Source organism: Plasmodium fragile (genome assembly GCF_000956335.1).
Source record: "Plasmodium fragile strain nilgiri unplaced genomic scaffold supercont1.55, whole genome shotgun sequence".
Lineage (NCBI taxonomy): Eukaryota > Apicomplexa > Aconoidasida > Haemosporida > Plasmodiidae > Plasmodium > Plasmodium fragile.
The window spans coordinates 136,550-148,508 of NW_012192635.1; the positions used below are offsets into that span (position 1 = coordinate 136,550).

Consider the following 11,959-nt stretch of genomic DNA (forward strand, 5'->3'; position numbering starts at 1 on the left):
TGTTACGCGTGTTTGCTTTTTTTTTTTTTTTTTTTTGTCTTTTTTTTCTCGCGTGTGCATCCCCTTTTGACGCGGGTATGAGGTAAGCACTCAAAATTGTGGACATGTACATGAGATATTTTTTCAGTACACCAAGTATGACGCAATCGGGAAAGAAAAAACAGGCAGCCATTTGTTGTGGTACTCGTACAGAGGAAGCAGCAACGGAGAGTAAAAATGTTCTAAGGATGTTATTTTTGGGACCTTCGAGGATTGTGGTCTTTGTTCTGTTATTTGTTTGTGTGCAGGTAAAGTGAGTCAATTGAAACATTTGTCACGTATCTTTTTTTTTTTCTCTTTTTGTTTTTTTTTGGCTTTGCATTTAATGTGGTTATGTGTTCATGTGAGTATACATGGATGGACGAGTTAGGCATTGTGTGTTCACATATTTATAAGGAGCACATCTGCCCCCCCCCCGTAGGGTCATTTTCCGGATTGGGACTCAAACATGGGGGACGGAAGCTAGTCCAGTACTCGGAGCTGCCCTGGATGGGGATCTTTGACGAGGAGGTACCCCCGCCGCAAGAAACTGTCAGGGTTTTTATTCAAAATTAAGAACATCATGTTGAAGAAGAAAACAAATAAGAAAATGAAGAAAACAAATAAGGAGGCACAGAACATGGACAATTTATTTTATACAGAAAATGGACAAGTGAACAATGAGGAAAATGTTATTAGGAAGAGTGAAGTGGGAGGAGTGAAACGGAAGGTAGGCACACAAGCAGTAATCGTAGAAGATTTACACACATGGAAAGACCTGGATGAAGGAGAGTTAATTATAAAAATAAAAACTCTGAATGGTCTTATCAGTTCTGACCTAATGTATAGTATATGGAATAGTGTGTACAACATCATGAGGAACAAATGTTTTTACAGGGAAGAAAAAATATGGGTTTTTTGCGAAAAAATTGCCAATTCCTACCGCGTCCCGAAAGAGTCTAAAATGAATATATGGTCCAAGGTGTATTACCAAATGAAGGAAGAAACAATAAAAACTGAAAAACTTGAGTTTAACAAAATTTACCCTTTTATTGATAATGGGATGTGTGAACATGAAGTTTTTATTAAATTTATATTTGATGAATTAGAATTGTGGAAGAAGAAAATGAAGAGTATCCAAAGCAAATGGATGCATTTGCTGTTTTTAAATTTGAAGTTTTATAGGACGAGGAACATGATTCTCCTCAACAGATTATGAGGGGTGCCATCGCTATGCAGAGGAGTAAATAATGATGTGTGGCTACATGTAGGGACTTATCATTTTCGAATTTAGCAGTTGAGGCAACTGCATTGGCGTTTTTCTGCCCGTAGGATGGGAGATTCCATGGAGTTGATATATAATTTGTGGAGTAAATTGCCCGAAGGAAGGGCTGCTGCATTGGCCCCCTTATTAGCACTCCTGGAGAAGGTGCGAAGTGATGTCCCAATGAGCAGAAACGGCTTCATAGGATAGGAAAAAAAAAAGGAGACGCAAACGTAGGAACGCCGGGAAATGACTGATGCACTTATTCGGCCGCAGAGTCGGTTCTTTCGCGCGGTTGCCACCGGGTAAACTTTTTGTCCTCCTATGTAACACGTGCAGAACTTCTTCAATGGTGGTACGACAGGATCATGTCGCTAGAAATACTCATTTTAGCATAAATGAATGAATTGGTTTGGCTAATTTGTAAGGACATGACAGCAAGCGTATATATTACATGAAACTACGAAGCCAAAGCAGACGAGTAATTTGGTGACACGGGTTTAGTGCATTAATAAGTTTCCGTTGTAAAAGTTAATTGGCTGCATGTATCGTTTTATAGTTCAGAACTCTTTTTTTTTTTTTCTTTTCTTTTTTTTTTCGTTATGTTGCAAAGTGGCTCAATGTATTAGCGAAATACATTTTTGAAGAAAAAAAAAAAAAAAAAAAAAAAAAGAACAGATCATCATGTAGTATTATGGGACGATTTATATCTTATGCTTACAATGAGATAAAATATGGGCATGATGTTTTTGTACATTTAGGAGTACAGTGTGTATACCCATGGTATTGTACAAGGGCACTGTTTTTTTTATGATGATTATATATATTAGACATTAGTGTTGGCGTAACTTTTTTTTTAATATAATCGTGTTTGGTGTCACATTGGAACGTTGTACTTAGGATGAACACGTATCGTAAATGCTTTTCCTGTCGCATATGTAGCAAGTCTGGTGTCTTAGTAGGGTATTGTTCTCATTTATGGCATCGTATCGTGCATTATAGGAGGGGTGTAATAGCGGACGGGGCACATGATGACATCTTGTCATTGGGCTCGCGAGCGGCTTGCTACTTCAGGGGGAGAACTTTCAGTTCATTCATTTACTACATGAATTTTGTTCTTCAGATTATGATGTAATCCACAGCCATATACGGGTGTGCGCCCCATAGGCCATCAATCATGCCCAGGGCAGAATTGAACATGACTTTTCCCATAATTCCATAGCATATGAGGGATCCAAAGACGAAAGCCAGCGCAGCAATAATGTAACCAATAAGACCTGGTGCGTTCCAGATGGAAGCGACAAGTAAACCTACCACGACAATCGTGGCGAGGGTAATAAGTGGGACGAAGTAGAGGAACTTCTTCAATTTGTGCTTGTGTTTCATGTTCATGTAGTTCACGTCCTGCATGTTTTTCTCTTTCAGTTTGGTGACTTTCTCTTTGTATTTTTCAATTTTGTTAACTAGCAAGTGGGCAACTTCGGCATTATTCCCATCCATGGTTTGGTCGATGTATGATCTGAGTTCTTTGATGTCATTCCCGGGGTTTTCCTTGGACCGTTTCTTTGCGCTTTGTCGTCTTCCTACAAATGGGGACGAGTCACTTACACTGTCAGGTATAGTACCAGAAGTGCTGCTAGTAATGGTACTGCTTGCATCATCATCAGTATTTGAATGTGTCGTGAATCCCTCTAATTCATAACTTAGTGCATGCTCTAAATCTTCCAATTTTGTATTTTTTCTATGTTTTTTAAGTTTTTTCAAAATTTTTCTCATTTTTTCTCTGTCTTCTGGACTACATTCTCTTATTTTTTTTAGCAGTGTATCACGTTGGTTAACTCCAAAAATAGATTCATCTGATTGATCGATTGTGTCATTAGAGAGGTATGAGGAGGAGTCACTTTCGCTTTCGGCTTCGCTTTCTGCTGTGCGTTTAGATTTTCTACTTTTCCTAGAACGTTTCTTGCGGTCCTTACGTGATTTGTGTTCTGCGTCGTTCTTTTCCTTTAATCTTGAATCTAGGGATTTTTCACTGTTAAATTCGTAATTGTTTTTATCTTTATTTTGTATGTCATATTTGTTCAAGTGTCCTTTGAAATTGTTTCCGACATTTTCGAGATCGTAATTAGATTCATCCAGAATTTTTTTCCTCTGTGCCATTTCCTTGGCTCTCTGCATTTGTTCTCTTTCTTCTACGGTTTGTAAATCTTCATATGAGCCGTCGTAGTATTTGGGTCTTTTCCTTTTGTGGAAACTGTGCGAGGTAGTGCTTCCGGAGGCTGTGCTCGAACCTGTCGCCGTACTCCATGCTGTAGAACCTGAGTTATGACTGCTGACGCTGTTATTATCAGGAATATCGAATAGGATGGAGTCACCTATGGTAGATTGATTATTGGAGGCTACATCCTCATGGCTTCCTTTGCTACTTGTGTCCACGTGAAAGGTGCTTATGGAGGATGCTACACTTTTGGGATCATTTGTGCTGATAGTACCTATAGAGCTTTCGAAGTCATTACCGAAGGCTCCTGTGGCGCTGTTGTAGATTCTGTCTGTGTTTCCAGGATTGTTGCTGTTAAAGATGCTGTCAAGACTCCCGAGGGACGTAGTACTGACGTCGATATTCTTCTGGAGGGAGGCATGTTCAAACAGCATTCTACCAGCCCTTAGGCTGAGTTGTTGTGTGTGCACGCCGTGGTTGTGTTCATTGCAGTGAAGGGCACCCTGAGAAAGGGGGTACGTGAGGCATTAGGAAAGGATGACATGTAGGAAACTGGAATGATATAATGAGTACACCATAGGGCATTCATGAAAGCGTTGCGCGTGTGCATGTCTGTTTGTATGCCGAAGGTCATTTTGTAGACGCATCCTCTAACAGGTTATAAACTGAGTGCCCGCATATGGAAGCCCGTGTGAGACGCAAGGTATGCACGCTTATACACACATGGATAAGAAAGCAAGAGGAGCGATTGCGCGTGATGCAATGGGATACGTGCAAGGTGTACCATTATACAGCGAGACCTGCCTGAACACACACACGCGCTAGGCAATCGACGTTGTCTCTTGAAATGGTAGCAATGGGCATAATCAGTACACCGGGTGCGGTCGAAGCAGTCGCTGTCGTAGGCACACTCCCGTTCTTGCTGAGGACGTAGGCCGGTGCAAGGGCACTACAAGGTGTTAACACACATATGTGAATTTGGTTCAACTTACATTTTTGGTGTATTCCCGCGCCCAAAGGAGGAAGGGAAGAAGCCAGATGGAAATAATGGCTTTGCCAGATTGCATTTCTGTGGGACACCTCTCTCTCTTTCTAATTCCGTAGGCCAATCTCACAAAAATGGTTTTTTAGAAAAATTTGGCAGAAGTGTAAAGGTCACAGGGAACGTACAACAATATGTGTAGGCGTAGGTATGTAAGAATAGGTACAAGTGAAACAAGGAAAAAGAAAAAAAAAAAAAAAAAAAAGAAATATATGCACTTCGTCAAGAGTGAATATTTTTTTTTTTTTTTTGTTTTATTTGTACTGAAATGAATGTTCTAAATGTAGGTAAGATAATGTAATGCTTTGCGGGGGGTGCGTATATAGTTTAGATGAAGGAAGAAAATTCTTACATGAATGATATTTCCTAACTTAGAATATATTTTCTGTGTTTAATTTTGCGTTTATGTCCTTTTTTTAATCTTTAAATAGATGTATTGATTAAAAAAAAAAAAAAGAAGAAAAGGAAGAATGTGAAAACAAAAGGGCAAAAGATGTATTGTTCTTCATTTCTTAATATTACCATATGCACAAATGCATAGTCAATTATTATTAATGGTTTTTACTAGAAGCTAACAAAACAAAAAAATTCTCATTGAAGGCGCAGAAGCAATTGCACATGTATTCGGGCGCATCATCCAATATTTATTTTAAATTTCATATGTGATTTACGTAATAGTGCACTTTGAAATAAATGTGTACACGTACTGTTTTATTTTATATGCACCTTTACTGATATGCGCTTTATTTTCTTCTGTATTATTTTCCTGCTTTTTTATACGCACCCCTTTTTCACTTACTGAATGATGAACTGAAGATGTGCAAAGGGCGCCATGTTCCGGAAGCGAAAAATACCATGAACAAAGGAATCGTTGTTCCTAGCGCTCTGTTTTGTTCTTTTCGCTTTTTTACGAAAATGAAAAAGAAGGATAAAGGCAAAGAAAAAGTAATCGTCAATTTTACAGGAAGTGCAATATTTTTAATATGTGTGATGCAAAAGGAAAAAAGAAAAAAAGGGATGCGCGGAGTCATGCGCACAGTAAGAACGACGAACTGAAGTGTAATATATTGAACGAACACATATGGAATAAATGCCAAATATATTTTGTGGCAGATGTATGTGTAAAAGCAAGGAGACCGTTTGTGGGTTGTCGAACGTGTTATATATATTTATAACTAACTTTGTATATGTACTCGTTGTTTATCATGGGGGTCACATGATGCCTTCGTAATACAATGGGAAACAAAACAACTGGACGGAAATGTGGCAATGGGGAAAGAAGAAAGCAGTAGCGCGTACAGTACCTGCCTGCCCGAAATGAATATATACAGCATATATGTATATGTAAATGTATACACACCAGCGTACTAATCGCGCAAGAAGATAGTAGTAGTATATGTCTGGGCCCGCAAGGACGCAAATTACAAAAGAAATAAGTTGTGTACAATTAGCCAAATGCTGCGTAGCAATAAATGGATTCCCCAAAATGTAAGGTCTGGAATTTGCCTAATAGGGAAAGAGTTGGCAAATTGTTTCCAATTCATAGTACTTTTAAGGACGAAAGGAACAAATGTACGCACAAGGACCGGTTGCGATGTTGTTGTTAGGTCTTTTCAGGACTAGTAATTTGCTACTGCGCAGGTTCAACGTTTAAGGTGTACTGAATAATTTTCTAATGTGTAGAACGACGGTATACTACTTAGAATAGTTTTTAATAAAATGTTCATCATACAGTAACAATAGGTGAAGCGTTCAAATAATTCAAAATAGTAGGGTGAAGAATATGAATGTAGAAAATAATAATATACAGAATACGAATGAAGCACATATTACATTGATTTGTTAAATGAATACTCATGAGTAGAGCATGTGCTGGAAGTTGCTGACATAGCAAATTTGTTACTGAGTTCAAGTACCTTCGTTTTTCCATTGTTCTTACATGGTATATAGGGGCTCATGTAATATCTAAGCATCTATATATGAGCAACAGTACAGATTGTTCTGCTGTAAGATCATTTCTTTCTCTTTTTTTCTTTTTGTGATAATAACAGACACATTCTCTAATATATCTTGAACGAGAAATCTATAACCACTAAACAACAGGAAGTGGTAAGGCTATCTGAGTACGATAATAAAACAGGTGTTTAAGGGGAATTTGCAGAATCTCTGACGACGACATGCGTCATAGAAACAAATATTGTGGCAGAGTTTGTCACATGAACAACGTATTCACCACTTCTTATTTTTTCTTGTTTTCGGTAGAGCTTCTGTAACAAACTATTCAAATATAATACCTGTATATGCATAAATTCGTTACACTCTACGCTCCACACTGGTCGCCGCCGCTACCGCTGCCGTCGTGACGGCCAGTGCGAATGGTACGCTCGCCACACTCGTATACGGTAGCTGCCGCTACAGTGGCCGTAGTGGCCGCCGCTACACACACACCGCGTTTACACTCGTGGTAGTCGTGGACGCTGTTCCCGGCTCAACGAAGCCGTGTGCCGTGATGTTCTTCCCGCGTGTGCGTGTTGTTGTGGTGGTGGTGGCATACGTATGCGTGCGTAGGGGGTCGTGGCGCCGTATATTCGTACTGGGTGTCTTCGTGCGAAACGTATTCGGATTATGTGTATTCTTAGTGTTCTTATTATTCTTATCCTTACCTGCCCTTTCCTCATCCTCCTTTTCCTTAATTTTCTGGTCCACTATCTTTGTAACCTCTGCAAAAGCTGTCTTCGTCTCCGTCCTTACTTTTTCCTCCGTTTGCTTTTACCTCAGGCAGCTTCTTGCTAATGTCCTTGACTTTTTCTGTAACACCCTTACTTGCTATATACTCCTTCCAATCCTGCTCACAGGGCATACTGCCCTCCATGTGTCCAATTTTGTCCATTAGTCTTCCTTCCCGCACTAACCATTCTGCCATTTCTCCATTTATTACTCTCACTACAGGTTTCTCAATATCATACCCACATTCTGTGCATATTCTCTTCATAACGGGACCGTCGTACACGCGACCACGTTGCTGGGAGACATTTCGTGTACGAGGACGCGGTTCGAGTGACGCATCCACAGAGACGTAGCAGAGAGCGCGAAACGCGCGGGAAGAGAGCGACGGGGAGCGCAGGCACACACATATTACGTGGGCGGGCACAACGCCGGGCGCAAGGCAGCAACGACGGCAGAACCAGTTGATGTTGTTGTTATACTGCGGTTTTAGTGTACAAGGGGTTTAGTGTACGCGCACAGAGAGACACAGTGTGTGTGACAGGCGTTTAGTGGAGACGGGTATAGAAAGGGGGGCGAGGGGTGTATTCTGGATGTGTTGTGTGTAGTGTTTTTCCTGTTTTTTCGTTTCTATTCTTTTTTCCTTTTTGGTACTTTACTTGGGGAGATTGTTCATGTTTGGACGAGAGACAAGAGAGCCTGCTCTCAATTGTGTAGAGGATGTTGTTATGAATTTGTAGGAATATGTTGTTCGTTTGCTCTTCTTTTTTTGTTTGTCTTTTCTTTTTTTTTCTTTTTTTTATTTGTTTTATTTATTTGTTATTTATCTTCTTAATTTCCTTGTTATTCATTATTTTCGCTTGCGATGCTCCCAATTGTTAGTGTAACTATAAGGATTGTATATGTGTGCATAGGTTATATAACAGGACACATACCCCTTCTTTTCTTGTGCATGGTGCAGTTATATTGCGCAGGATGCTAATGCGTAAGGGATACGGAGTAATTTATAGCGTGCACAACAAGTTCTGCGCGATGCACTGTTGCCACCTACGCACCACGTTATAGTGATTCAAGGGTAATTCAGATGTCCACGTTATGATATTCGGGGAAAATGGCGGAACAGTTAGGGCATATATTGGCCAAGTATGTGAAGGATAGGGGTCTAGTTCGTAACAAGGAGCAATATACGGTAATTTATTAAGTATAACATCGGGGGGCGTTGTGTAATTATAACCGCCTATATACATGATAGTATGTATACATGCCTCTATATACATTGTACGAATGCGACCGTGCACTAATTCCCTATTAATAATACAATGCGCACATACCGTACGCGCAGTACGCACCACGGCAAGGGCACATATGAGTATGGAAGAGAGCGGTGCAGTGGCAAATTATGCAGAAAGATATATATTCCTTATGTATAATACAGGAATTCCTAGGGCAAGATGTAACAGCGCTACTCGACGAATTTGTGGGATATATGGAGGATGAGAACCTAGACAGCTATGCATCTAATTGTTCAAACAGGGGTTACACATATCCGCCAAAGGGAAACAGACCGATCGTAGCTAACGTGGGGGACAGAATTATGTGCACACTCATGACAGGAGCATTATATTTCATGAATGGGTGGGGTTCGAAGTCCGTCAGGACGGACCATACCGACCCTAAGAATGCAGCGTTACAGGCACGTATAAGGTGCGCCATAGTAAATATATTTATGTACATATTGCTGAAATCTCCATGCAAAAGTGACATGGGCATACATTATGCATGGTACCCTGTGACAGCGATGGACACAGCTATGGGTGGATTAATTAAGCAAGGCAAGTGCCGCAAGGGAGTGTTTACACAAATAAAAATACAGGAATTCGACATGGAAAACATGATTAAGAAATGGTTAGAGGACAACCAGAGCTTGACTGAAAAATTTGCAGGGCCCGCAATACAAAGCACATGTAAGAAACCATTAAGGGCACTCGTAAGCGGAACAAAGGGTACAAATACAATGGATGACAAGCTACAGGTGGACACCGTGAGCACAGAAGTTATAACGCACTTAGGCCCAGACATCAAGGTATTGGTTCGGAAGGTGCCGCAGGAGCTCATGCAACCGGCGAGGGCACATGCTACATCCCCAAATCATGACTCTCCCGCCGAAGCCTCGGACGCACCTGCAACAACACAGGCTGCAGCATCGCCGGCAACATCATCATCACCCCACGTACCGATAGGTAAGACCGATGGGCAGCAGCACGAATACGAATACACGGCCGAACACGGATCGTACGTATACCCATACTGCCGAATATGGATGCCGCCACAACCACGCAACGGTGCGCAACAGCACAGCAACACTTCGCTTGAGCCGAGCACAGGGGTCAAGACGGCAGCGATAGCGGCGACGAGGCAACGGACGAGGGATGCAGCGGGTCGCCGGATGCAGCGCCCGAGATGACGGCCACAACAAATAAAAGTTGTACTGCTACCATCTACGCCAGTCCACCGAGTACGCAGTCCACCTCACCGTACGCTTGCGGCCGCCTGACCCAGTCCATCGCAGTGCACCTCGACCCATGCAGCCGATCTACCCTGCCGCTACCTGATCGAACCGTCCCGGCCCCTTCTTTCTGTACCACTTGTGTCCTTTTTTTGTATCATGTTGTCATTTTTACTTCCTGGCTTTATTTGCAGCGGCGAGAGAGAAGAAGACAGAGCAGGAGTCCACGTCGAAAACTTCAGGGAAAGAAAAAGGAACTCAGTTGTCACAGGGGCCAAAGGGAACAGGGACACCACCACAACAAGGAAGAGCAGATACAACAGCAGGGGACGCCGTACCATCAGCATCCGTGTCACCCCAGGCAGAGCTATCATTACCACCAGAGGGTGGAGCATCCGGTACAGGAGGATCCTCAACAACTAAGTCAGGAGCGGAGGCACAGACGCCACAGCCCACTGTTACCACAAACGTGACGGATACAGGTTCCGGTCAGGAAGATGTAACCACCGAAAAGTCAACATGTGGTCCTAGCGCGCATACCAAGGTAACTCAAGTGGGTGCAGCTACCGCAACAACCACGATTACCCCTGTAACCCCAATTCCTGCGTCCGGATGTCCAGGTAACTGGGAAGTCATCTTGACAGCGCCTCCAGTGCACACCGCGGTGCACTCCATGTACGCGTATACTGTATGGGTCATACGCACGACATATGGGGCAACAACAAGAACAAACAAGAAACACACAATTTCCGCAGAGAGAGGGAGAGAAACCACGCAGAGAGCGAGCAACCAAACGTCGAATGAGAATGAGCGCGACGCACAGCGACAGCGATGGGTCGGCCGCGCGATGTAGAGAGCTAGACGTCGACGCAGATGCAGACCGACAGACGTCGACACACACTGTGTGTGTTTTGTGTGCTGTGTGGCCGAGACAGACAGAGAGAGAGTCTTTTCCCGGGGTGGCACCAGCCAACCACCGTTCGCACCGTGGCCAACCGTGAGCGCTGGACCACAACAACCGTCGTCAGCCGCCCGTGTGGGCAAGCATCCTAAACATAAGTTCAGTGTGCACACGTTTCTTCCACCTACCTGACTCTACAGGTACTGGGGAACCGACCGATCCGCAGAGTACTTCCGCGGCGGATCCATCACCAGGAGCACAAGCACCAGCAGCGGCAGCACCGAAAGCACAAGCAGAACAAGAACCAGCAACCACAACAACATCCTCCAGTGGAGCAGAAGGGGCACCAACATCTGCTCCTGCCCCTAGCCCCGGGGACCAAGTGGTAGATGGCGCCGGTAAGGCGGGCGGCAACGATGACCCCCCTCCTCTCAATCCACCCAAACCAAAACCGAACCCGAACCCAAATCAATCGGGTAGTAGTGCCAGTTTCAGTGATGCCGATTTGGCGGATGGAGTTTCTGGTGTAGGTGGTGGCGAAGGTGGGGATGGAGGAGGTTCCTCTGGACCAGGTTCTACTGGTGACCAAAACCCTGGTTCCTCAACACCCGCATCCACCGACACTGTGAATCCAGGTTCCTCTGGTACTGGAAGCACAGCACAAGCTCAGCCTGGAGGTAGTCAAACAGGACCAGGAGCGGCACCAACGGAACATAATGGAAGTGGTTTAACAAAAACAGACGACACGGATGACATAATGCATGACCAAGGCACATCCTGGCCCGGCCTCACATGGGAAGATGTCAAGCCGTACACCCCCGCGCTCATTCCCGCGGTGGTTGGTATTGGGCTCATTGCGTTTTTCCTCTGGAAGGTAAGCACAAAACCACGCGCAACGCACAAGCACGCACAAATATAACCCAGTGGAAAATGGACCAACCGTTGGCATTCGCCTTTCACTGTTCCGTCCCATGTTCCCAAAAGGAACGCTAACCAACTGTACACTATGCGGAAGTTATTCCAACAAGAAAAAACAAGCAATACTAAATTTTAGAACAAAGAAAAAAGAAGGAAAAAAAAACCTACTACAGATTAACGTCCCTATATGCGGATACATGGTACATTGGAGGCAACGAAGGTTGGGCTTGTGTGACACAATATATTAGATACTTGCGTACACCGAGTGTACAGTATATACATGTATGATGGTATACAGACTAGAGTCGTATGCATATGCTGCTGTAAATGAAATGGTTTATTATTTAACAAAAAAAAAAAAAAAAAAA

General features: G+C 43.1%; 3 protein-coding genes across 3 annotated transcripts; 2 read left to right on the forward strand and 1 right to left on the reverse strand.

Moving 5' to 3' along the window:
- Positions 1-601: 601 nt before the first annotated feature.
- AK88_04179 (uncharacterized protein) lies at positions 602-1,237 on the forward strand (the record flags this gene model as incomplete). Its single annotated transcript, XM_012481789.1, has 1 exon — positions 602-1,237. The coding sequence occupies one exon, from the start codon at positions 602-604 to the stop codon at positions 1,235-1,237; it is 636 nt and encodes a 211-aa protein (XP_012337212.1).
- Positions 1,238-2,401: 1,164 nt separating this feature from the next.
- On the reverse strand, positions 2,402-7,534 carry AK88_04180 (uncharacterized protein; the record flags this gene model as incomplete). The annotated part of the gene is made up of 2 exons (XM_012481790.1): positions 2,402-4,003; positions 7,316-7,534. 2 exons carry the CDS (start codon positions 7,532-7,534, stop codon positions 2,402-2,404), a joined length of 1,821 nt encoding a protein of 606 aa, XP_012337213.1.
- An 843-nt stretch (positions 7,535-8,377) lies between these two features.
- AK88_04181 (uncharacterized protein) lies at positions 8,378-11,592 on the forward strand (the record flags this gene model as incomplete). Its single annotated transcript, XM_012481791.1, has 4 exons — positions 8,378-8,455; positions 8,702-9,506; positions 9,967-10,392; positions 10,874-11,592. The coding sequence occupies 4 exons, from the start codon at positions 8,378-8,380 to the stop codon at positions 11,590-11,592; spliced, it is 2,028 nt and encodes a 675-aa protein (XP_012337214.1).
- Between the last annotated feature and the right edge of the window lie 367 nt (positions 11,593-11,959).